The sequence below is a fragment of the Melanerpes formicivorus genome, unplaced genomic scaffold, assembly GCF_026170545.1.
Source record: "Melanerpes formicivorus ecotype bairdi unplaced genomic scaffold, bMelFor1.0.p_v2 SCAF_7, whole genome shotgun sequence".
NCBI lineage: Eukaryota > Metazoa > Chordata > Aves > Piciformes > Picidae > Melanerpes > Melanerpes formicivorus.
In genome coordinates, this window is record NW_027142359.1 from 6,400,907 (window position 1) to 6,427,963 (window position 27,057).

A 27,057-nucleotide genomic window follows, 5' to 3' on the forward strand; every position below is an offset into this window, starting at 1 on the left:
GCTGGGAAATTTGCCCAGCTTTGAATGAAACATTAAAGCAACACAAAGCTTGGCTAAGAAAAGTTCTTAGTGGGTCTGTTGTTCTGTTTTCTTTTCATTTTTAATATGCACTCTGCTTTTCTCTAGGCACTCAGGGCTTTCCTAAAAATGCTCTCTGCTGGCTTTATTTTTGGTTCTCTCTAGTTCATTCGGCCTTCAGCCCAGAAGAGTGTATTAACTATTATGTATGAGCAGAGTGAAGCTGACTTGGTCTGAGAAACAAAGGCTGAAGTCTCTTTTTCTTGCAATCACCATAAGTCTAATCCTTTTCAAATGTGATGGATTTATGCCTGGAGCATTTCTTGTTTAACAATTGCATTTTAAATCCAGGGAATCTCTTCAGTTGGCTTTATCATTGTGTTTTCTGTATCGGTGCGTAAAGAACTCTAAATGGGAAGGTAATCCAATAGAGTTTCTTCTCTTTCAAGATCTCTGTGTTAACCGTGGCAGACACAGTCAGAACCTGCTCGCTGGATCAGTGCTATAAGACTTTCCTATCTCCTGCCACTAGTGAGACAAAAAGGAAGATGTCCACCTTCGTTAGCAGTATAAAGTCATCTGACAGCTCCACGCAGCATGCGGTGGGATTTCAAAAGGCTTTCCAGCTGATACGGAATACCAACAATGGCACCAGGCTCCAAGGAAGTAAGTCCCTGCTTGAGCAATCCGGATTATTTCTGAGGCTTGCAAATGTCTGCTTGTTTGAGCTTCTCACTGACAGAGGCCAAAGGAATGAAGTGTCTTGAGTATTAAATAAAAAAATAGAGGGTGGGGGGAAGCACGTGTTTTGGTGAAGCGGCACGTGTTTTGGTGACTGCATCTGGAGGCTCACAAAGATGATCAGAGGGCTGGAGCACCTCCACAAGGACAGGCTGAAAGAATTGGGGCTGTTCAGCCTGGAGAAGAGCAAGGTCTGGGGAGACCTTAGAGCTACATTTCAATATCTGAAGGGATCCTACAGGGGGGCTGGGGAGGAGCTGTTTAGAAGGGCTTGTAGTGATGTGTTGAGGGACCACGGTTTGAAATTGGAGCAGGGTAGATTTAGACTGGGCATCAAGAGAAAGCTCTTCATAATGAGAGTGGTGAAATACTGGAGCAGATTGCCCAGGGACGTGGTTGAGGCCATATCCCTGGAGACATTAAAGATCAGACTTGATATAGCCCATGGGCAACCTGATCTATTTGGAACTGTCCTTGCTGACTGCACTGGGGCTGGATGACATGACCTTTGAAGGTCTCTTCCAGCCTAATGCAGTTTGTGAATCTGTTGACTCTGCACAAGTAGTTGTTGAATGTGGCCATTCCCTTCAATTTATTTCACTTGCTGACTTCCATTTGAATTACAAAGTGGAATTGTAGGATTAAGTTGTCCAGTTGTTGAATTATTTAGCAAATGTGTGTGTGTGTGAGTCCTTTTAATGCAAAATGCTGTTGCTACAGGTTCATTGACTTAAAACTTGTGTATGGATAATCTGCCTAACTGGAATCCTACAGAGGTGTCCTGTGCTTCTCAGGGAAAAGGGGGTTTGGATAATACCAATTATGGGGGCTATTTTATGGAATGTGAGGTTAGCCTGGCTAAATTTTCATTCGTCTAAGAATATCCTCCTGAATTGTGGTCTGTTGTGGGCTTCCTTCTCCCATCCCAAGATTGAGGTTTTCTTGTGTGTTTTTGTAATGAGGATGTGGTGATACAGAAAGATGGATGTGAAATTGAGTGGCATGTTTGCTTGCCAGGAGGCCACGGAAAGCCAATTCCTGAAGCTGTGCTCTGAGTGCTTGGTGGAGTTAAGTAACATTGCTGCTGCTGTGGCAGGGTGGAGAAACCAGTTTGATCTCTATGGGTTTAGTCAATTTATGTAATACAGATCCCATGGCTTGGTCCTGGGCCTGCTCCAATAAGAGCAAATTCTTCAGTGTGCTGAAGGGCAGCAGCTCAGAGCAGAACATGGTGAAAAAGAAAAGTCCTGGAATGAAAATGCTTTGGAAAGAGTGAGGAAATGTGTTCCTCCTTCATGTGATTTCTAAAAGGGTGCTTTTGCTATTAAAGCTTCAGCCAACTTCTGAAATCTAGGCAATAGATACAGTGAAACATTGATCTGCCTGTACACTGTTTAGGTGAAAGATAAGGTGGCCAAGGGCAGCAGGTATTTACCATCCTCTGGCAAAATTATGAAGAGGCTGCAACTTTATACAAAATAAAAAATAAACTCAAGAAACCCAGTGCTGCTGAAGCTAGCTGGGATCATATGCATTAGTCATCAGGAGTTATTCCAAGAACATCAGCTGTAGAGTCTTGCAGCACAACAGAATCACAAAATGGCAGGGTTTGGAAGGTACCTCTGGAAATCATCCAGTCTAACCCCCTGCTAAAGCAGGGGCACCCACAGCAGCTTGCCTGGGATTACAATGTCCAGCTGGGTTTGGAATCTCTCCAGACAAGGAGGCTCCACAAGCTCTCTGGACAGCCTGCTTCAGGGCCCCAGCACCCTTAAAGCACAGAAGTTTATTCTGTGCAGATGGAACCTCCTGGCTTCCAGTTTCTGCCCATTGCCCCTTGTCCTGTTTCTGGGTGCCACTGAGAAGAGTCTGGCCCCATCCTCTTGCCCCCCACAGGTCCTTTAGCTTTTGCTGAGCGTTGAGCAGATCCCTTCTCAGGCTGCTCTTCTCCAGGCTCTACACTCCCAAGTCTCTCAGTGATTTCTGCTCATAGAGATGCTCCATGCCCCTCAGCATCTTTGGAGCCTCCACTGGATCCTCTTGAACTGAGAAGCCCAGAACTGGACCCAGTACTCCTGGCGGGGCTTTGCTGGGGCAGAGTAGAGGCAGAGGAGAACCTCCTTTAGCCTGCTTAATGCCCTCCACCAGACCATTTACCTTCTTGGCCATGAGGGCACATTGCTGGCTTGTGGTTAACTTGTACACCAGGACTCCAGGTCCTTCTCCATAGAACTGGTTTCCAGCAGATCAGCCCCTAAATTCTCCTACATGTCTTTCCTATTTGGCCACTGTTTGTGTATTAGGATTGGAAGGCTTTGGCACATTCTCCATTAATATACAAACACGTATTTTTTCCTAGGTTTTATACCAACTATTTTGGGGCACAAATACAGAGTTAAAAGAAAGGGCAAATGTTTTGGATTTAGGTTTTCTTTAGGAGTGAAAGGGCTTTGGAGGCCCAATTGCCTATACAGCAAATTTCAGAAGTCACAGGGTGAGACACAGTAGGTTTGAGAGGAGGATGTTTATAACACAAGTTTCATTTTCTTGTAAATAATCTTTTCATCTTCTTAAAAAAGAAAAAACAAACCTACTGAAAAAATAAAATCATTCATTTCACTGTTAATTTTCTAACATCCTCTTCCTGGAGAACAATGTGTGGGTGTGCCAGGGGAAGCTATTGAGATACAGCCTCATTCCCAAATTCACACTGGGAAAGTTAGAAGGGAACTAATGGTATGAGATGGAAGAATTGTGCCATTGATCACGTCTGAATTTCCTGCCTTATGCTGGTTCTTACTGCAGTCCTGCTCAGCAGACCCTCGTCCCAAAGCTCTGCCACTGAGTACCGACATTCCCAGACAACTCTAAGTGAAGAACTGGGATAAAATTGCAGTGTAGATACATTTATTTTATAGATTCATAAAATCCTTTTTGTTGGAAGAGACCTTAAAGATCAAGTCCAACCACTAACCCAGCACTGCCAGGTCACCACTAAACCATGTCCCTCAGCACCATATCAATACGAGTTTGAAACCTCTCTAGGGATGGGGACTCCACCACTGCCTGTGTACCTTGGGCCCAGTCTTGACAACCCTTTCATTAATAATGGTGGACTGAACACGAGGGCTTTTTCTAGCTCTCTGAGTTCAGTGTATCAAATAGAGCAGGCTGATCAGCTGTTAAGTGATAGAATGCCCTTTTGAGCAGGAGGTAAGGTGTCCTTCATGCAGACTTAGGACTATCTTATGTTACTTCTGCTAGCAGAGCTTTTAGACTGCAGGATCATGCCTGGCTGTGGTGCGCAACAGCTATGCTATAGCCCTGGAAATACTGGAAGAATTCTCCTCAAGCCACAGCCAAAGCTGTATTAATACCAGACTCTGGGTGGAGTTTTTTTCCTACTTTTCACTTCTTAAAATAAAAGTCAGAAATTCCCCCCAAATTTACATGTCCTGTTGCCTCAGCCAATTCTGGCTGAATGTCTTTTCAAGTCATGATGACAAAATGTACAAGCCAAAGCATTCATACTTAGTTTAAAAAAAAACAACCCACAGCAAAGCTACAAAGAACCCAGATGACACAACAAAGTTGGTGTATAATGAATTAGCCTCGTGTTCTCCACATGATATGGTAGTGTATGATCCCTGCAAGTGTCTTTAGGCATAAAATGCTGGTAATGCTGAGATAGGGTTGCCCCTTGTCCTGTGGCTGGCCCTATCCTCTTGCCCCCTACCCTTTAGCCCTTGCTGAGCATTGAAGCCCTCTGAGGCTGCTCTTCTCCAGGCCCAACAGCCCCAGATCTCTCAGCCTTTCCTCCTCACAGAGATGCTTCAGGCCCCTCATCATCTTCATAGCCCTGCACTGAACTTTTTCCAGTAGTTCTATGTTCCTCTGAACTGGGGAGCTCCAGATATGGCTTCACTAGGGCAGAATAAAGCAGGAGGAGAACCAACCTTGCACTGCTGGCCCCACTTTTCTCGATAGAAACCATTAGCATTTTTGGCCCCGAGGATATGTTGCTGGTTCATGGGTAACTTTTTGTTCACCAACACCCCCAGGTCCTTCTCTTTAGAGCTGCTTTCCAGCAGGTCAGCTCCTCACCTGTACTGGTTCAAGGGGTCACAGGTCCTCCTCTTGGATGCATCAGGGAATTGCAGTCCTTTGGATTGCAGGGTAGGTGATGAACAGATTTTTGCTTTCATTAAGCCCTTCACATGGAGTTAGAGCAGGTTCTGCTGCATGCTGGGATTGTGTGCTGCTGCAGTGGCTGCAGCCAGACCAGAAAGTGCCTGTGAGACCTGCTCAGGAGAAACCAGCCACAGTGCTTCTAGGTGGTTGGTAGGCACCAAATCAAGCAGATGTTTGTTAGGTGCTCTGAATGGAATTAATAAGGATGTACTTGACTGTGAATCTCACAAACGAACCTGTGGCAGTATATGGTTCTAAGCAGGGCTTGTAAGGGCTCTAACCACCTGAATTTATAGAATCACTGAAATATTGAGATTGGAAAAGATCTCTAAGATTGTCAGTTCCAGGAGCTGACTGCCTTAATGTAATGCACTTTCTGCTTTCTCTCTAATTCTAGATACTGATATGGTGATAATTTATCTCTCAGCTGGGATCACATCAAAGGATTCCTCAGAAGAAGATAAAAAAGCCACTCTCAGTGTCATCAATGAAGAAAACAGTTTCCTCAACAACTCAGTAATGATCCTTACTTATGCCCTCATGAATGGTAAGAGGTGGTTTTATGTTTCCACTGGGTGCAAAATGCCCCTTCCTTGTACAGCTAGCTTCTTCAGATTATCCAAATGTAATTCCACACCTTACTGGGAGCAGTCAGTTAGTGGATTTTGGCTCATGTAATCCAGAGGCTGCATTCGGATGTTAGTTCTTTGGTATATAAAACTGTGTGCCACTGTATGGTTATGTCATGGAATCAGAATGGTAGGGGTTGGAAGGGACCTCTGGAGATAATACTGAGTCCAATTCCCCTCCTAGAGCAGGGTCACCAAGGGCAGGTTACACAGGAATGCATCCAGGTGGGTTTGGAAGCTCTCCAGAGGAGGAGACTCCACATCCTTTCTGGGCAGCCTCCTCCAGGGCTCCAGCACGCTGACGGTAAAGAAGTTTCTCCTTGTATTGAGATGGAACCTGCTGGGTTCAAGTTTGTCTATTGCTCCTCTTCCTATCAGAGGACACCATTGGAAAGAGTCTGGCCCCTTCTTGACACCCATCCATCAGATATCTGTGAACATGAATAAGATCTCTTTTCAGGGTTTGTTGTGGGGGAGTTAACCTTCGCTTTTTTAATCCCTCTTGATTTAACATTAAACCCAGAAAAAAACAGATCAACTATTGATGTTACTGTGCATAACTTCCACCAGCAGACAGCTCTCAAGGTATTGCTGCCAGTAACACAAACACCAGAAGATACTGTGTTTCATAGTGCAGCTGCTCGGGGTCTGAATTCTTGTTGGTTACCAGCCTAAACTTAATTTGACAACTGTTGCCACTGTACAGCACTGCCCATTTTTCCTGCTGCAGCAAAATAGGAGTATGCTTGGCTTCTGTTTCAGTTGTTAGCCATGACTGTAACATCAAATATAATCTGAAATGCTCTGATAGTTTAGGACCTAGCTTAGGAGTGAGGTTAAACATGAAGATCATGCTCACAGTAGAGTTCTAAAGGTTGGAAGAGCCCTCTAAGATTATTGAGTCCAACCATCAACCCAACACCACCATGGCCATTAAAACATGTCCTCAAGAGCCATGCCCACATGTTTCTTGAACACCTCCAGGGATGGTGACTCCACCACCTCCCTGGGCAGCCTGTTCCAATGCCTGACCACTCTTGCAGGAAAGACACTTTTCCTGGAACAGCAATTTTGCATCCTGTGTTTCTTCAGTAAGAAGGTTGTATGTTGTATCACTGAAAAATGCATGCAGCCCTCAGACAAGGAAACTAAAGCTCAGCCTAATGGATCATTTGGCTGTACATTTAAATACTCATCTGAGACCTAATATGTCCAAAAGTCTTTGATTTGTCTGCAGGAACTGAGCCTGGCACTTGTGTAAAATGGGCAACTTTAGTGTTTAAGGTGAAGAACAAAGCCTTTATCTCCAAGGGCTTCTAATATACTCATGGTCCTATATGTGGACCAGCCACTGGTGGAGAACAAAGAGCTGTCCTGTGGATTTATGGGTCACATAAGTCTTTGTTAAAAGGTCTTTGTTTATAGTGGTGATGCAAAGAGCCTGTTCAGTTTTTGCACCATGCAACAGAAGGTGAGAGGCAACCTTAGTCAATTTTGTCCTAGCCAATTACTTTTCCAAAAGCCATACTGTTCTGTCAGCACCTCACCCCTCACCTTGTCACTTATCAGTCCTACAGCTTTTATTGACAGCACTTTGAGAAGTCTTGATGGAAATTCAGCTTCTTTTATCTCCTTCCATTTGTCTTTCAGAGGGAGTGACAGGTTTGAAGGAGCTGGCCTTCCTACGAGACCTGGCAGAGCAGAACTCGGTGAAGTATGGGGTGCTGGACCGAACAGCTCTCCCTGTGACCAAGGGAAGCATGATGGTCCTAAACCAGCTGAGTAACCTGGAAACTACAGTGGGCAGATTCTATACAAACCTCCCCAATCGAATGATTGATGAAGCAGTCTTCAGCCTGCCCTTCTCAGATGAAATGGGAGATGGTAAGTGCTTAAGACCTCAATAATGGTTGGATTCAATGATCTTAGAGGTCTTTTCCAACCAAAACAATTCTATGATGCTATTTGTCTTGTGTGTTGAGTCTCAAAACAAATGTAAGCCTCTTCTTGAGCAAATCTCTTCTGACTCAGAACTCTTGCTTCTCTGTGTGTTTCCTAACTCAGTAATTAGCTATATTACTGCTCCCTCACAAAGCCATATCCAAGCACAATGGAAAATTTGAGCAACAGAAGGATTAGAAATGTTGCAATAGTGAAGATTTGCCTAACCTAAATTTCAAAGTGTGCTTTAAAGCTTATACACACAACTGATTTTCATTTTGGATTGAAGGAAAAGAGTCAATGAGTTTCCAAACAGTGGTGTAGAAAGTAAGAAAAATTAAGTTTTTGCCAAGAGTTCTTACCTCAGGCACAAGATGCATCCCAAACATTGTGAAATTATGGCTCTGCTTCCCACTGCAGTAGTCATGCTGAAATTTAGTTAAGCAGAGGAGGTTTAATATTCTGACTGTGCAGTTAGATGAGCAATAATTCATCCCTATTGTTGCTTTACAGGTACAAATTCTCTTCCTTCCTCCTCTCCCTGTTTTTTTAAATGGCATTAAAGAAACAAAATACTACCATAGCTTTTCATGCAAGTGCATTTCATACCTGTAAGGCATCTACCTGCAGACTGACAACCTAAACCTCCTCTGGTACAACCTGAGGCTGTTTTCTCTTGTCATATTACTTTTTACTTGAGAAAAGAGACTGACTTGCATCTGGCTTCAGTCTCCTTTCAGAGAGTCGCAGAGAGCTAGAAGGTCTTCTCTCGGCCTTCTCTTCTCCAGACTAAACAGCCTCAACTCCCTTAGCTTCTCCTCACCAAACCTGTTCTCCAGACACTTCACCAGCTGCCCTTCTCTGGACACACTGCAGCCCCTCATTGTCCTTCTTATAGTAAGGACTTCAAAGTGCACACTCTGTTTCCTCTAAAAATAATTAGCTAGATGTTTTTGCTGATGGCTTTATGTTATTTCTCTCATTGTAAGGCCTGATCATGACTGTAAGTAAACCGTGTTACTTTGGCAACCTCCTGCTGGGGATTGTTGGAGTTGATGTCAATCTTGCATATATCTTGGAAGATGTCACCTACTACCAAGACTCCTTGGGTTCCTACACATTCCTCATTGATAATAAAGGTAACTTTTTGGCATGGATAATGTCTTCTAGTCCCACTGAGATAAATAACCATCAGAAGAAAACTCTTGATTCTCATGTCTCTTATTCATTATATTGAATAATAATACTCATAGACTCTTAGAATGGTTTGGGTTGGAAGGGACCTTAAAGATCATCTAGTTCCAACCCTCTGCCATGGGCAGGGACACCTTCCACTAGACCAGGTTGCTCAAGGCTCAATCCACCCTGACCTTGAACACTTCCAGGGAAGCGGCATCCACAATCTCCCTGAACACCCTGTTCCAGTGTCTCACCACCCTCACTGGAAAGAATTGCTTCCTAATCTTCAGTCTAAATCTCCCCTCCTCCAACTTCAATCCATTCCCTCTCATCCTATCACTATAAGCCCTTATAAAAAGTCCTTCCCCACCTTTCTTGTAGGCCCCCTTCAGGTATTGGATGGCTGCTCTAAGGTCTCCTTGGAGCCTTCTGTTCTGCAGGCTAAGCACCCCCAAGCCTTGCAGCCTATTTTCAATTAAAAGGTTGTGTGTTGTTGGCTAGCTTCACCCCAGAGTTGCTGAAGACTGTGGGTGGATTCATGATTTGAAATGTCTGCACTGGAGGTTTGATACGGAAATACTGAACTTGCTGTTGAGATTTTCTACCAGTGTTATATCTGAGGTTTTATACATGTGTAGGGCAAACCAAAACTGCTGTTTATATGTGTTCAGCATGTTTCGTCTGGTCCCAGCGTCTTCTTGTAGCCATGTTTCATTTTCAGCTTACCTAGTTCTTCATTTGAATCTTCTTTGATGATAAATTGCTTGTTCCCTTTTATTAAGTCTTGTTAAAAACTGCATCTTGTTGCTGTATTCCTCTTCCCCCCCCCGTAAATATTCATCCTGGGCTCAGTCTGGTTTTGTGTCTCTATTTTGTAGGATACACTCTTATGCACCCATCCCTCACCAGGCCCTACCTGCTGTCTGAACCACCACTCCACACAGATATTATCCACTATGAGAACATTCCCAAATTTGAGCTGGTGCGCCAGAACATCCTTAGGTAAGGAACTGGGGTACAAGGCTAAATATTAGCTGTCCTTAGGGCACTTAGAAGTATTTCTAAGGAGTTTTAAGAGAATATCAGGTAAATTCTCTTTTCCCACAGTGTCTGCATACTTGGAGGGATTTCTTTTTTTTTTTTCTCTTTCTCCTCCTCCTGTGTAGAACAGTTTGGTTTTTGCCTCCAAAGAACAGTTCTGGTTTGGAGTTTTTACCTCCAAAGAACAGTTTTGGGTTGGGTTTTGCCTCCAGCTTTCTTCATATTATCACCTGCTGAGCTAAGCAGCGGTTTCCACATCTGATCTAGGCGATACTCTTTCTAATGGTTCTCTCTTTCATGTCAGAAAGATTCTCCATTGTTTGATCTGGGATTATCTTTAGAATCATAGAATCATTTTGGTTGGAAAAGACCTTTAAGATCATTAAGTCCAACCATTCTCTAACTCTCCTAAAGCTGTTGTTAAACCATGGCCCCCAGCACCACATTTCTGTGTCACTGAAACATCTCCAGGGATGGGGATTGAACCATCTCCCTGGGGAGCCTGTTCCAGTGGTTGAGAACCTTTTTGATGAATGAGTTTCTTCTAATGTCCAACCTAAACCTCCCCTGGTGCAAGCTGAGGCCATTTTCCCTCGTCCTGTCTCAGATCAGCCTTTGTCTAATCTGAGTGTGTGTTCTAAGTCAAAAGATGGTGGTACAGGAGGGCATTTTCAGCATATATACACATTTTCTTTACCTCAGGTAGATACCAGTTGATCTCTTTGTCCCTTAAGATATTTGAATGCCTGTAGAGTAGGTTTGGTTTGCTTAAGAGCTTTCTCAGTTTTTAATAAAATGCTTTATGTTCTGTTTGCCAACACAGCATTCCCCTGGGCAGCCAGATCATTACAGTCCCCGTGAACTCCTCGCTGTCTTGGCATGTAAACAAACTGAGAGAGGTTGGAAAAGAAGCCTACAATGTCAGCTATGCCTGGAAGATGGTAAGGAATGACAGTGATACTCACAGGGTGGCACAGAGGGTGCATTCATGTACTGAGCACAGTGCAGCATGAAATATTGCCATATTTCAAAGTAAGATAGGTTTGGATTACTCTGAAACTGCATGAATGTGGAGTGGGTTTTGTTACAGTGAAGACCAGTTCCCGGGTACCTAGCATAAGAAGGACATGGAAATGCTGGAGTAGGTCCAGAGGAGGTCACAAAGATGGTCAGAGGGCTGGAGGACCTCCCCTATGGGGACAAGCTGAGAGAGTTGGAGCTGTTCAGCCTGGAGAAGAGAAGGCTCCAGGGAGACCTTAGAGCAGCCTTCCAGTGCCTGAAGGGAGCTACAGAAGAGCTGGAGTGGGACTTTTGACAAGGGCTTGTTATGATAGGATAAGGGAGAATGGATTGAAGCTGCAGGATGGGAAATTTAGACTGGAGATTAGGAAGAAATTCTTGACAGTGAGGGTGATGAGACACTGGAACAGGTTGCCCAGGGAGGTCATGGATGTCCCCTCCCCAGAGGTGTTCAAGGCCAGGCTGGATAAGGCCTTGATCAGCCTGGTCTAGTGGGGGGTGTCCCTGCCCATGGAACTAGATGATGTTTAAGGTCCTTTTCAACCCAAACCATTCTGTGAATGTAAGGAAATGACCATTTCAAGTTTGTTCCTATGTCAGCTTCAGAGGTGTGTCTGTGTGTGCTTTTTCATCATGAAGACACTTGCTTCATAAGACATAACTACTGCAGAGTTACACAGAGATTATACTGGTGCTTTCCCAATGGAAGTAAATCTGTGCTGGATGTCATACTATGGTATCCTGGGATGGATTAGAATGGCTGTGGTTAGTACCTTGAGAGAGGTTCTCCTGCCCCTCTACTCTGTCCTCGTGAGGCCACATCTGGAATATTGTGTCCAGTTCTGGGCCCCTCTGTTCAAGCACCTCAGGGAATTGCTTGGAAGATGCTGAAGGGAGTGGAAGATGTTCCACTTGTGCAGAAAGGCTGAGGGAGCTGGGTCTCTTTAGCCTGGGGAAGACTGAGGGCTGACGTCATTCATGTTTATGAAGATGTGAAGGGTGAGTGTAAGGAGGATGGAGCCAGGCTCTTCTCATGGATGTCCAATGACAGGACAAGGGGCAGTGGGTGCAAGTATCAGTAGCCAGTGATGATGTTTGCTGTAAAGAACTTACAAAACACTAACTTCTAAGTTATAATAGTTTAAAAAAGAAGATCTATGCTTACAAACATTAATTATATCAAAGTGCAATGTTGCAGGCTTAATTGCTGATTGTGGGAGCTTTAGGAGAGCTCCTGAGGTGATCTTTGAGAAAATGGCAAAGTCTGGTTCTCCTTTCAGGACTGGATGAGATAGGTGATTAAAGAGAATGAAAACCAAATAGAAAGTAAGTTCTGTAACTTCCACTTTTTTCTTGCTGTTTGACTTGCCCATGTTTTCCAGGTCCAGGACACGTCCTTTATTCTGTGTGTCGTGGTGATACAGCCAGAAATACCTGTCAAACAGCTGAAGAATCTCAACACTGTCCCCAGCAGCAAGCTCCTCTATCACCGACTGGATCTCCTGGGCCAACCTAATGCCTGCCTGCACTTCAAGCAGCTGGCTACCTTGGGTAAAGTTTCCTTGCAGTTCATCTTCCCCAGCTTGTGCATGTTTCTGTAGAGTGTGGCAGCAGCAGGAAGGAAAAGTCTTCTCAAAAAACACTGGAAATAATGTCTCTGAGAGATTTCTGTTTCCAAAGCTGATTTGCTTATCATCTGTTACCTTCTTACAGCTCTTCATAGATCATAGCTCCTCTGCTCAATGGTGAGCACTTGTGGGTGAATGCAGAGGGACTGCTTGTCAAAGAGAGTTTCTTCAGGAGTCTTGCTTGATAAGTTCCTCCCAAAAGAAAGTGGGAGTGGCGAAAGAGTGAGAGAAGTCTCACCAAGCTTAAAACAAAGTATGGGCTGCCATAGCATAGCCAGCAGATTGAGAGGTGATTCTGCCACTCTGCTCTGGTGAGACCTCACCTGGAGTACTGTGTCCAGCTCTGGTGCCCCCAACACAAGAAGGGCATGGAGCTGCTGGAGCAGGTCCATACAACACCACAAGGATGATCAAGTGGTTGGAGCACCTCTCCTATGAAGACAGGGTGAGAGAGTTGGGGTTGTTCTGCCTGGAGCAGAGAAGGCTCTGGGGAGACTTACAGCTATGTTTCAGTATCTAAGGGGACCTACAGGAAGCCTAGGTACTATTTAGAAAGGCCTGTGGTGACAGGACAAGGGGCAATGGTTTGAAACTAAAGCAAGGAAGATTTAGGTTGGATGTCAGGAGGAAGTTCTTCTCAGTGAGAGTGGTGAAATACTGAAACAGGTTGCCTAGAAAGATGCGATTCAAGTCCCATCCCTGGAGACATTCAAGGTCAAACTTGGATGTGGCCCTGAGCAACTTGATCTAGTTGGAGAAGTCCTTGCTGACTGCAAGGGGGTTGGACAAGACAACCTTTGAGGGTCCTTTCCAATCTGATGCATTTTGTGATTCTCTTCTCTTGGCTGTAGATCAGTTTATTGACAAATAAGTAGGATGAAGTCTCAACCAGTCATGCAGAACTAATATTCTCTTGATTTTTGGACTTAACCAAGTTTTTCACTTCCACAAGCATTTAATTCCATTGATCCATGTGAAGTCAGATGTTACATCTGTTGGGGTAAAGTGAGAACTTCAGTGATGTGATGGTTTCCAGACGCTCCTTAACGATTCTTGGCTTCTTGACGCATTTCTGCTTTTGATAAGCTTAACTGATTCTACTCTACCTGACGGGAAAAAGGGAGAGGTCTCGATGGCAGTAGAAGTTCTAGTGTCTGGAAAGAGCAGAGAACTTGAACCCCCTCACACATGTTAGTAAACCCCACAATTTATATTAAGAACTTTGTTTTTTGACATGACCATCCCAAGTTGTAATCTTTCCTAGTTGAGAATTGGTCTTGAGAGTTTTGCTAAAATCTGTGCTACATTGCAAGAAGTTCTCAAGTGCTTTTGTTTGTAGCAAGGTTTGAAGGTCTCACAGTGGATTTGCAGCACAGCTGTGATATTTTCTTTGCTGCATTGCAGTTCTACAAATAACCAAGTGAGCTTAGACTAGAGGAGTTAGGGAGGAATTTAACTAACCTGTAGGAATCACTTTACCCATTGCTTAAAGACAGGGATTCTTCCTTTCTTCAATGCAGTGCCTAGTCTTGATTATCCTTATAGCTAGAAAGACAAGGCAAAAATGGATGATGCATCACTGAGCTAAGTGGAAAACCTTCCTGCAAAACAAAATGCAGTCACATCAGGATATATGGTCTGGGAAGCAGATGAAGGACTCTAATAGATGATGACTACAGTACATATGGTGGCTGGATGGCTGGTGATGTGTTTTAAAGGAATGTGAATAAAAGCAGAACACTTCACATACTCCGAATTATTCCCCCCACTTCCCCTCTGGAGACCATTACACATGGGAAAATGGTGTTCCTTGGGTCAAATATTGAGAAAAGGCCTTCTTCTCAACCTTCAGTCCTGCAACATCATCATCATAATTTTTCTTCTTAAAAAGAAGCTGTCTGGTGTTGCAGTTTCTGCACAAGGAAAATTCACTTTCTAGTCTGTGCTGGAAGTGACCCCAAACAGCCACACATTTATTGGTAAGCTCCCCTTTCTGAGCTTGGAATTCTCTGTTTGTTTGTTGTCTGTAACTGAAAGTGCTTGGCTTTGTTTTTCCCTGCCATATCCAACCTGAACATGGATAATTAATTTCTTTAGCACAAAAATACTTTCTTAAGGGAAACCAGCTTTTGTCAGCTTTCAAAAATTAGTAATGCTGAAAGTCAGAATGGCTTCTGAACAAGGGCACCAAAGTCTACCAGTCAAGGGCACCAGGACAGCTGAGGGGGTCACCTACTGGAAAGCAGCTCTGTAGAGAAGGACCTGGGACTGCTGGTTGCTTACAAGCCAGCAATGTGTCCTCATGGCCAAGAAAGCCAGTCATCTCCTGGGGTGCATGAAGAAGAGTCTGGCCAGCAGGTCAAGGCAGGTTCTCCTCCTCTTTATTCTGCCCTGGTGAGGATACAGCTGGGCTACTGGGTCCAGTTCTGGTCTTATCACTTCAAGAGAGACAGGTAACTACTGGAGAGAATCCAGTAGGGGCTACAACGATGCTGAGGGGCCTGGAGCATCTCTGTGAGGAGGAAAGGCTGAGAGACCTGGGGCTGTTGAGCCTGCAGAAGAGCAGCCTGAGAGGGAATCTGGTCAATGGTCAGCAAGAGCTAAAGAACCTATGAAGGACAAGAGGATGGGGCCAGACTCTTCTCAGTGGTGCCCAGTGACAGGACAAGGGGCAATGGGCAGAAACTGGAATCCAGGAGGTTCCATCTGAATAGGAGGAGAAACATCTTTGTGGTAAAGGGTGCATCACTGTAATTCCTTCCATGTGTCTTCAGTGTTCTCCTGTTTTGCTGATTTTAGAAAGCCCTACAGTGATGCTCTCTGCGGGCAGCTTCTCCTCTCCTTACGAACATCTGAGCCAGCCTGAGACGAAGCGGATGGTGGAGCACTACACGGCATACCTCAGTGACAACACCCGCCTCATTGCCAATCCTGGACTGAAGGTATGGCCTGCCTGCTGGCCACTCTGGGCAGCTCTGGAGTCCTTGGTTTCCTCACAATACACAGCTTCATCCAAAAAGGAATTGGAAACATTAGAATTACAGAATCGTTTTGGTTGGAAGACACCTTTAAGATCATCAAGTCCAACTGTTAACCCAGCACTGCCAGGTCACCACTAAGCCATGTCCCTCAACACCACATCTACAGGGCTTTGAAACCCCTCCAGGGATGGGGACTCCACCCTTGCCCTGGGCAGCCTGTTCAGGGCTTGAAAACCCTTTGAGGCAACACATTGTTCCTTGTGTCTAACCTAAATCTTCCCTGATGCAACTTGAAGGCATTTCCTTTTGCTTGTTGCCTGGAATCAACCCATACCTGGCTCCTGCTTCCTTTCAGGGAGTTGTAGAGCCAAGTCTCCTTTCGGCCTCCTCCAGTTCCCTCAGCTGCTCCTCATCAGACGTATTTTCCAGACCCTTCACCAGCTTCATTGCCCTTCTCTGGACCAGCTCCAGCTCCTCAATGTTCTTGGAGTGAAGGGCCCAAAACTGAACCATGGAATCAAGGTTGTGGCTTCAACAGTGCTGAGTCCAGGGGGACAATCCCTGCCCCAGTCCTGCTGACCACACTATTGCTGATCCAAGCCATCATGCTGGTGGCCTTCTTGGCCACCTAGGCACATGGTGGTTCCTCTTCAGCCAGCTGTTGATCAACACCCTCAGGTCCCCAGGTAGTTCCCAGCCACTCTTCCCCAAGCCTGGAGCCTTCGTGGGTTTGTTGTACCCAAGAGCAAGATGCAATATTTGGCTTTGCTGAACCTCATCCCATTGGCCTTGGCCCATTGACCCAGCCTGTCTAGGTCCCTCTGTAGAGCCTCCCTGCCCTCCAGGAGATCATACACCTGTCTAACTTGATGTTATCTACAGACTTAGTGATTTCCTGATGCTCACTGACTTACAGAGTGGTAGTTTGTAGCAGTATTCTTGTGCCAGGAGGAATGGCCATAGGCTTCAAGACAGTGAAGAGAGGATAAGAAGCAGGGGAAAAGTTGATGAGCAGCTGTTGAAATACACGCTAGCCAGACTAAAGCTGCAGTCATTTCTAAGCAGAAATAGTGTGTTCTTAAGCATGTAAAGGAGAACTTTCTGTGTCATGTGCAGGCAGAGACATGCTTATATTTACATGAAGTAAAAAAAGCAAACTCCAGAAGAGAGATAAGGGGAACTCTAAAGGAGACATAATGACACCAATATTTCATTATAATACACTTTCCCTTTGCCTGGAATGTGCCAGATCCGTCTGGTGTGAGAAGACTTTAAACAAGTAATTGAGTTTAGATGATCTCGGATCGCTCTTTAGGAAACCCCGCCAGCAGCTTATTATCTTTTCATGCAAGTCTTAGAGGAACCCTGCTAGGTCTGCCTTTGTTTTGCAGTTCTCTGTCAGAAATGAAGTAATGGCTACCAGTCACGTCACAGATGAATGGATGACACAAATGGAAATGAGTAGCCTGAACAGTTACATTGTGCGCCGTTACATAGCAACCCCCAATGGGGTGCTCCGAATTTACCCCGGTTCCCTCATGGACAAAGCATTTGATCCCACCAGGAGACAATGGTGAGTTTTTAGGGTCCTGTTATCAAAGCTTTGGCTAATCTCAGAAGGCAATAAGGGAAATATTCGGTATCGATTTCGTAGCCTTGGGGTGGGTTTGGGGGTTGTTTTTATGGCGACTTAAAATCTCTTTAGCCACCAATGTTTTCATTGTGGCTAAAAGGCTGAGTGCTTAAACACAGCCAGTTCAAACCTTTATTGGTTCTCATTCCAAATTGGTTTTATTTTAAGGGATAGTTTCTGCTTCATATCCCTGCTGTGGCAGATGGGAATATAAATATTCAGAAAAGGAGCATCCCCTTTAGGGATTAACTACTTCAGGCACGTTTTCAGTTCTGGTTTTGGTTGTTAATATTTTAGTCTTTCCATTTGTTTCTTTACAGCAGGTTTCCTCACTAATTGAAAGTAGGGATTCACTGGTTCAACTCGGCACTATTAATTATGCACTATTGTCTAGTTTGGGAAAATGTTTGTGTACATTACAAATGAGATCTGGAGACGTGGGAGTACTGTGGAGTGTGTTTTGACGTGTGTGCTTTGTTGAAGGCAGCCGGGAAGGTGCTGCCGCACTGGGATGCCTGTGAAGGCATGAGCCAGCACCATGTCCCAGCCCTCGAGCTCTGAATTGCTCGTGCCCATTCTGTAGCTCCCCTGACCCATGTTTTATTTGGAAAAAATAATTTCCATTAGCCTTTCTTCAGGTTTTATTCTTTGTTATTTATGACTCTGCTGATAGAGAAGATGGTGGAATCACAGAACCATAGGATCATTTTTATGGGAAAAGATCTTTGAGATCATCAGGCGGAGTCACTGCCCCTGCAGGTGTTCAAGAAACATGTGGACGTGGCACTTCGGGACATGGTTTAATGGCCATGGTGGTCTTGGGCTGATGATCTTAGAGGTCTTTTGAAACCAAAACAATTCTAGGATTCTGTGATTATCTAACTCTACCAAGTCTGGTGCTAAACCATATCCCTCAGCAATGCATTTTGCTCACTTTGTATTGCTGTTGTAAATGAAATGAACACACTTTTACAGTCTAGAAGGGTAGATTTAGACTGGAGATTAGGAAGAAATTCTTTACAGTGAAGGTGGTGAGACACTGGAACAGGTTGCTCAGGGAGGTGGTGGATGTCCCCTCCCCAGAGGTGTTTAAGGCCCAGCTGGATGAGGCCTTGATCAACCTTTTCTAGTGGAAAGTGTCTCTGCCCATGGGAGGGAGGATGGAACTAGATGATCTTTAAGGTCCCTTCCAACCCAAACCATTCTATGAATGCCTTAATTTTAAAAGCTTTTCAATTATTTTCCCTGTTGGTTTTGGGAAGTGGTCAGGTTTTTTTGCTTTTACCTTTCACTGAATTTCTCAAACCATGGATTTGAAAACACCTGCTTAAGCAGCATGCCCACAGAGTCTTGAGTTTTAGATATAGTCAGAAGGAATGAAGAAGCAAGCAAAGCACTGGTAGTAGAGTTCAGTCACTTGGACAGTATAGTCCAGACTCCCACTGAGTGGGGGAAAACAATGTAAATTTTTCACAAAGAAAAGTTTTTCCAACAGCTGGAATGTTTTATAACCATGCTTATGACAGTAGGAATATATTTGATGTGATGGTAGCTTATTTGAAGGTGACAGGAAGTTTTAGGTCTGGGTCCTGATCATATCTAGGTACTTGCTGAGTATTAAGAACCACAAATTTGGTAGCACCTTGTTCACCATGGGCAGAATTCACTGTCTGTATTTCTGCAGAAGCAAGGATAATGTCTTAAAGCTTACAGAAACCATTTTTCACTAATGATGAATGTTTCTTCTGGCTGCCCTTAGGTACCTTCATGCAGTGGCGAATCCAGGATTAATCACCTTTACTGGTCCCTACCTAGATGTTGGAGGGGCTGGCTATGTTGTTACCATCAGTCACACAGTCCATTCTTCCAGGTAAATGGTGTTTTGAGGTTTGTAACAAGCAAGAATACTCCCAGTTATCAACATGTATTTTGGGTAGGAGAGAGAGAAGCTCAACAGCTCCTGCATCTTCAGGAACTGAAAACCAAACCTGGTTTTAAATGTGTTCCTGGATGACCATGAAATGAGATTCAAGACAAAAAGCTAGGAGGGAGGAGGAGACGGATTGTTTTCATGAGACAGTGTGGGATGTGTTCCCTCTCTGATGGTAGTCAGATATATTTCAACAAAGCTGTTCCACCCCCATGCCAAGGACAGGGACGCTTCCTACTAGACCAGGTTGCTTAAGGCTCCATCGAACCTGGCTTTGCACACTTCCAGGTCTGAAGCCTTTACAACATTTGGAAGAAGAGGTGAAAGCAGAACTACCTAAATGCAAAGAGAGGTCTGTCCACAGTACAATTTTAATTAAAGAGCTGTCCATACTCCAGAGCTTGGGAGAGCTCCTTGCCTTGGCTGTTTAAATTTGGCAGTTGTGGACAGAAGCTTTCAGGAGTAAAAAGAATGTGAGAAAAAGGCTGTAAACCTTCAAGCTGCCCTTACAGGATTGCTAAAACCAAATTGGAGTGGAAACAATGGACAGTTCCTTGGGATCAAAGGCAAAATGAACATCATAGCCATATAGGAAGAAGCATTTTCTGTGCAATTAGTCTTCTACAGCTTAAAAGAAAGTGGAAATTCTTATGTGTCTTCATTCAGAGCTGATCAAGAGATCAGCAGGACTGGTTGTGACAGGACAAGAGGTGATGGTTTAAATTCAAAGAGGGAGATTCAGACTGGAGAGAGGGAAGATACTTGTTATGCTGAGTGTGGTGAGACACTGGCCCAGGTTGCCTAGAGAGGTGGTAGATGTCCCATCCCTGGGACCCTTCCAGGTCAGGGTCTTGGAGCAACCTGTTTTAGTTGCAGATGTCTTTGCTGACTGCAAGGGGTTTGGACTAGATTACCTTGAAAGGTCCCTTCCAACCCAAACCAGTCTGTGATTCTGTTCTATGAGTCTCATAGTTTCCTTTGTTCTCAATACAGTTAAGATCACCAGCAGGAGAGGTGGAGGCTATCTTTGCAGTGCTGGAATGACCCTTTCCTCAGGGACCAGACTTTTTTGTTTCAGGTCCCCCTGGGCCAGGTCTCCAGCCTAAGGTTTTGAGGCTTGCTTGGAGATGTAGGCCAAGGGTTTGATTTGATATGTAGACTCAGGGCTGGCTGGAGGTGTAGGTTCAGGGTTGGTTGAGATGTAGGCTGTTCAGAGGAGTGTAGGTACTAAATGTTTCCAACATGAGCTCTCCCAAGTGTCAGACATGGTGGTTTTGCATTTTGGTTTTTGCTTAGAGTCTCTTCCAAGAATTTTCCTGAGCACATGGCTTCTGTTCAAGATCCAAGACCCCTGCTTCTAATATTGCACTGCTAAATCCAGATGGCAAAGCCAGCAGAGCCCAGGACACTGCTTTTCTGCTCTTCTCAGAGACATCTTGGCTTTGTTTGGGATTTCCCACCACAGGACATCTGCCTGTCTTTTTTTGGCAGGAGCATTATCAGCCCTAATGCCTGCATGGTGCTTCTCAGAGAGGAATTTACTTAAGGGAAGCCAGCACTTTGGTAAGGAGAGAGTTGCAATTAATCACAGCCCTGATTTTTATCTAGCAAGCCATGGTTCAGTGAGCTTCAAGAACTTCAAGCTCATGTGGCTTATTAGAAGATGATTAAAGAGTGGTTAAACAAAGTTTGGCAGATGTGAGTGTGATTCCTGCGTAAATATGACCTCCAAAGCTTATAGTCACATGCAGTTATAATCCCCAAAGAGGTCTTAGCTAAAATAAAACAGAGGGTTGGGGGAGGAATCACCAGAGTTAACAGGCAGGCTTGCATTAGACACTGCTCTGTGGGTTTCAATTGACAGCCTTGGTTTATCTGGAGCTGGCTCATATCTCTCCTTCCCATTTTATGTCCATCTTGCTTCATTTTTGGAGGCTGGGGAATGGAAGATTCATGAAAGAAGTTACTTAACACAGCTTGTATCAGCAAGCCAGGATTTAATGTGTGAAAATGCAGCTGAAATATTTACAAGGTTTCTAATGGCTTTTTGTCTGTTAGGACAGGGCAGTAACTTCATAGCTTGATGCCTTGTCACATGCAGTTAAATGGGTTTGTGCTGCTTCACTGTCATCTTTCTTCACATTCCTTTTCCATCAAATGAGTAATGGTAAAGATAAATTAAATGCAGGTTTTTAGAACCTGTGTTTAGATAGCTACAAATGAAATTTGATCACATCTTCACTGGACCTCTTTAAAAGCAAACAACTTTTCAGTCTTGTAAATAGAGCTGGTAGAGGCCAGCAGCTTTTACTTTGTATAGTCCAGCTGTGCTGTTCAGTATCTTCTTTTTCTGGACATTTTTACTCCTGTCTTCAGAGATAAAATAATTTAGAAAAGTGAATTTTGGAAAACTAGTAAGTCCAAGGTGGCTGCTTTGTCATCACCCTGAGGCCCTGATGGAGGAGCAGATGATTTTGCATTCTTCAGGGATAAGGCATAACTTGGTCTGTCTCTGCTATCTTAGTGCTGCAGGGAGCAAACTCTGAGAATTTGGGTGTGAGAGATGTAGCAGTGACAGGGGTTGCTCAGTAGTAGCTTCAGGCTATCCCAGCCCATAATATTTTCATAACCTGCCATCATAAATACTAATTATTTTCCTCTGCTATTATATTAGAAGGCTTTTGTTCCAGAGCCTGGCTGCTGTGATGCGCAGTGGGGATTTGCAGCTTAGCTCAAGTGTGTTGATTCAGGGGATCTTGTCTATCTGGATGTTTCTCCTGAGGAGAAGGTGGGAATTTACCAGGATGGGAAGTTTGGGGGAAAAATAGGAACAGAAATAGAATATAGTTTCAGCTTTCAGCATCCAAATGGCCTCAGCCAAATTTCCAGACTGTGCTTCTGCCAGGAGAGCTCTTGCAGCTGCTTCAGTGATGGTGAGCAAAGTTAAAGCTATGTGACTAAGCAAAAGTAGCAGTTTTTTACCTTTACAGAACTGTAAGAAAATTCCATACATTAGCCTGAGACTCTTTAGTTGGTCTTTGATGTACCAGTTGCTAAGGCAACTATATATTCCCAAACTGGTGTGTAATAATAGGAACAGGAGTGCATTTTGAGTATGCAGCTCACAGCAGCTCTCAATGCTGTCAGCATCCACACAGATACTAGCTTCTGCCCTTTCCCTAAAGGTCTGGTTTATGGTTGCCCTACACTGGGGAAAGATGCTGAAGCAGAACATTTATGATGTTGTTTGAAATGTCACAGGCAGTAGAAGGCAGTGCCAGGTTAACACGAGTTCTTGCTGTTTAATTTCAGCTAGCACTGGATATCTGGGCTATTAGAAGGATGGGATTTGAAGCACTGAACATGGTGCTCATTAACCCCAGCACCTAATCACCACCTTGTTGCCTGGTGCAAGGTAACCCACCCATTTTCCAGTGGTGCCCAGTGACAGGACAAGGGGCAACAGGCACAAACTGGAAGCCAGGAGGTTCCACCAGAACAGGAGATAAAACTTCTTTGTTGTGAGGGTGCTGGAACCCTGGAGCAGGCAGCCCAGAGAGGTGGTGAAGTCTCCTTCTCTGGAGGGCTTCCAAACCCACCTGGCCATTATGACCTTGGGCAAGCTGCTGTGGATGCCACTGATTTAGCAGAGTGGTCAGACTGGATGATTTCCTGAGGTCCCTTCCAACCCCCACCATGCTGGGATTCTGTGATTCTGTATCTATACCTTGGCCCACTTCATTTCTTCTGGCAGAACTTGACAATCACTCCTACACTTTGGAATTGTAGGGATTTTGCTTCGTTTTCAGGTCCTAACACCTTGGGCTGAGCAAAGAGGAGCGCTGTGGAACATATACCCTCCCCAGATGGTAGGGATTCAGGTGCTAGAATCACAGGAGCTGCCTCCTGCCTTCAATTTTGCAAGTGGGGAATTTTTAATTCTAAGTTTTGTTGCTGAGAGAGCTGGCAGATGAGCTGGCCAAGCCACTCTCCATAATTTTCCAGCAGTCCTGGCTCACTGGCGAGGTCCCAGAGGACTGGAAGCTGGACAACGTGGTGCCCATCCATAAGAAGGGCCGGTTGGATGAGCCAGGGAATTACAGGCCTGTCAGCCTGACCTCAGTGCCAGGCAAGATCATGGAACAGGTCATCCTGAGTGCAATAACACAACACTTACAGGATGGCCAAGGGATCAGGCCTAGCCAGCATGGATTTAGGAAGGGCAGGTCCTGCCTGACCAACCTGATCTCCTTCTATGATCAGGAGACCCGCCTGGTGGATGTGGGGAGGCCTGTTGATGTAGTCAACCTGGACCTCAGCAAGGCCTTTGACACCGTCCCCCACAGCAAACTCCTGGCCAAGCTGTCAGCCTATGGCTTGGATGGGAGCACACTGCGATGGGTTAGGAACTGGCTGGAGGGCCGAGCCCAGAGAGTGGTGGTGAATGGTGCCACATCCAGCTGGCGGCCAGTCACTGGTGGTGTGCCCCAAGGATCAGTGCTGGGCCCTGTGCTCTTTAACATCTTTATTGATGATCTGGATGAGGGCATTGAGTCCATCATCAGTAAATTTGCTGACGACACCAAGCTGGGGGCAAGAGTTGATCTGCTGGAGGGTAGAGAGGCTCTGCAGAGGGACCTTGACAGGCTGGACAGATGGGCAGAGTCCAACGGCATGAGATTTAACACAGCCAAGTGCCGGGTTCTGCACATTGGCCACAACAACCCCATGCAGTGCTACAGGCTGGGGTCAGAGTGGCTGGAGAGCAGCCAGGCAGAGAGGGACCTGGGGGTACTGGTCGATGGTAGGCTGAACATGAGCCAGCAGTGTGCCCAGGCAGCCAAGAGGGCCAACAGCATCCTGGCCTGCATCAAGAACAGTGTGGCCAGCAGGAGCAGGGAGGTCATTCTGCCCCTGTACACTGCACTGGTTAGGCCACACCTCGAGTACTGTGTCCAGTTCTGGGCCCCTCAGTTTAGGAAGGATGTTGACTTGCTGGAAAGAGTCCAGAGAAGAGCAACAAAGTTGGTGAGGGGTTTGGAACACAAGCCCTATGAGGAGAGGCTGAGGGAGCTGGGGTTGTTTAGCCTGGAGAGGAGGAGACTCAGGGGTGACCTTATCACTCTCTACAACTACCTGAAGGGAGGTTGTAGACAGGTGGATGTTGGTCTCTTCTCCCAGGCAGCCAGTACCAGAACAAGAGGACACAGTCTCAGGCTGCGCCAGGGGAGGTTCAGGTTGGATGTTAGGAAGAAGTTCTATACAGAAAGAGTGATTGCGCTATGGAATGGGTTGCCCGGGGAGGTGGTGGAGTCGCCGTCATTGAAGGTGTTCAGGAGGAGACTTGATGGGGTGCTTAGTGCCATGGGTTAGCTGTTTAGGTGGGTTGGATTGGTTAATGGGTTGGACACGATGATCTTGAAGGTCTCTTCCAACCTGGTTTGGTTTATTCTAATAAAGGTTTATTCTAAATACCAAATGTCTGTAGGTGATAGGGGTGTGTGTCAGAGTTGAGGTAGAACAACCCATGCAGAGGATGGTTGGCTCCTCTCTGTGATCAAGTTCTGGGCTGTCTCCTGCTTCTGGTTTGGTGAGGTGCAGTTTGTGTGGAGAGACTTCAGAAATTTCCAGAAAGTTACTAAACACTGCTAAGACCCTTTTCTCCCCATATACAGCTGCTCTGACTGGTCACTGAAACACAAGCAGGGTGAGCTGAGCTGAGAGGAGTGGATTTGAGATGGTCATTTATATGCCAGGGAAGCCAGTCCACTCTCCAAGCAGGGAACTGAGTAATTAGAGTATTAATTATTTATACAGCCATGAAAGCCTTCTTTCCTTTCTTCCCTTCCCTCTTTGCAGTGCACAGATGTCTTCAGGACATTCAGTGGCAGTGATGGGCATTGACTTCACCCTACGATACTTCTACAAAGTTCTCATGGACCTGCTGCCAGTTTGTAACCAGGATGGAGGGAACAAAATAAGGTAAACCATTCCTTCCAAGCAATACACATCTAAAGCCTCTCTTATCTTTGAACCAGATGGCCCACAGGTACTTTCCAACTTACTCTGGGATTCTGCTACTTTCATTGTGTGTTCTCTGATTCCCACTCCAGTTCATAGAATCATAGAATGGATAGGGTTGGAAGAGACCTTAAAGATCACCTAGTTCCAAACCTCTGCCATGGGCAGGGACACCTTCCACTAGACCAGGTTGCTCAAGGCCTCATGCAACCTGGTCTTGAACACCTCGAGGGTTGGAGCCTCCACAGTCTTCCTGGGCAACCTGTTGCAGTGTCTCACCACCCTCACTGTAAAGAATTTCTACCTAATCTCCAGTCTAAATCTCCCCTCCTCAATCTTAAATCCCTTCCCTCTTGTGCTGTCACTGCAAGCCCTTGTGAAAAATCCCTCCCCAGCTTTCTTGTAGTCCCATTCAGGTACTGGAAAGCTGCTCTAAGGTCTTCCTGATGCCTTCTCTTCTCCAGGCTGAACAGCCCCAACTCTCTCAGCCTGTCCCCATAGGGGAAGTTCTCCAGACCTTTGATCAGCTTCATGGCCTCCTCTGGACTCTCTCCAACAGTTCCTTGTCCCTCTTATGCTGGGGCTGCCAGAACTGGATACAGTTCTCTAAGTGGGGTCTCACCAGTGCAGAGTGGCAGAATCCCCTTCCTTGTCCTGCTGGCCATGCTTTTGATGCAGCCCAGCACACAGTTGCCTTCTGGGCTGCTGGTGACCATTGCCCCTAAGTCCTTCTCCAGACTGCTCTCGAGCCACTCCTTGCCCAGCCTCTATTTGTGATGTTTATATTTGTGATATTTGATATTTATTTGTGTCTTCTCATAAAGATGCAGAGTTTTTTGTTATTCAAGCTCAAACTGTCATCAGCTAAGCAAACAGTCTGCAGGAATACAAAACCAGGTTTCTGAGGTTTTGGGTTATATTTGGACTTCAGTGAAATCCTGTGCAGAGAACCATTCCTTATTAAATGAACCCATTCCAGCTCTTCTCTGGCTTGAGCTGGGCATTTTTTTAAAATCTAGTTTGTGGTGCATAAAAAAACAACTATCAGGATTTCTGGTTTGGCATTTTTTTCCCCCTCCCAGTTTAAAACTATTAATACTCAACAGGGACAGATGCTTTATTCTGTCTCTGCATTCCCTAAATGAGGAATTTCAGGCATACTGTTAAGTGCTTTGTCAAACCATCCTAGTGCAGCAGCAGCCAGATTTCCTGCTTACAGCGTGCAGGAGCTAAGAGTGCACCACTCCAGCTATCCTGCAGGCATTTGGGGGGGGGTTACTCTATCCCTACTAAGTGGCTTTTTTATCTCTTTTTTTTGGATGTTAGGAAAAATGTCTTAGTTATTAGGGAAAATTTCTTCACCGAAAGGGGCATGAGGCACTGGAACAGGCTATCTGGAGAAGTGGTGGAGTCACCATCCCTGTAGGTGTTTAAAAGACTTTTGGATGAGGAGCTTAGGGACATGGTGTAACTGTTGTGTACAGGAAGATGTTGGGTTATTGTTGGATTTGATGGTCTTAAGGTCTTTTCCAACCAGGTGATTCTCTGATCATTTGATTCTGTGATTCTATGATTCTTTGATTTTTTTTTTTTTGTTTTGGTTCTCTGGTTCATTTTCTCTCTGTGGTCATTCTGGGTGATCACAAACCTGCTCATTCCCCTGCCTCCTCTAACATCTCTCAGAAAACAGAGATGCAGCATCACTGCCTGAATTTCAGTTTGGGGCAGTAAAACAAACCCTAGACACCAGTTTTCCTGACCCTGACACATACAGTCCCATCTATTCTGCACTGATTGTTTTAAATCTCTCCCTCAGTGAGCCGAGATGGGGAAGCTTTCCAGAGCAGGCTGCCATGGGAATCGCAGACTTGAAAGCTGCCCTGAGTATCCGCTGGCCCCAGGCAGGAGGCTGGGGCAGGCCGCAGCTGCGGGGCCCAGCTAAAGCCCCGCTGTGCCGGGGGACCCCGCTGAGCTCTTCGGGAGCATTGAGTGGCCACATTAACCTCCTCCCATCTCCCTTCTGCGGCCACCGCGCCTCTTGATCTTGGTGCAGGCTGTGGCAGTGCCACTGGCTCCTCCGCCTTCCCCAGCACCCCTGTCTGCG

At 45.4% G+C, this 27,057-nt stretch overlaps 1 protein-coding gene across 2 annotated transcripts in view; it reads left to right on the forward strand.

The window, feature by feature from the left end:
- The window catches only part of CACHD1 (cache domain containing 1), a 127,517-nt gene that overhangs the window by 86,549 nt on the left and 13,911 nt on the right, over positions 1–27,057 (forward strand). For both annotated transcript variants that reach the window (XM_068140813.1, XM_068140814.1), the window contains exons 7-17: positions 468–684; positions 5,348–5,497; positions 7,230–7,463; positions 8,510–8,659; positions 9,578–9,701; positions 10,564–10,681; positions 12,143–12,311; positions 15,188–15,330; positions 16,761–16,942; positions 18,762–18,872; positions 24,792–24,914. In XM_068140813.1, the coding sequence (XP_067996914.1) occupies positions 468–684; positions 5,348–5,497; positions 7,230–7,463; positions 8,510–8,659; positions 9,578–9,701; positions 10,564–10,681; positions 12,143–12,311; positions 15,188–15,330; positions 16,761–16,942; positions 18,762–18,872; positions 24,792–24,914 (1,721 nt within the window). The remainder of the gene's footprint in view (positions 1–467; positions 685–5,347; positions 5,498–7,229; positions 7,464–8,509; positions 8,660–9,577; positions 9,702–10,563; positions 10,682–12,142; positions 12,312–15,187; positions 15,331–16,760; positions 16,943–18,761; positions 18,873–24,791; positions 24,915–27,057) is intronic.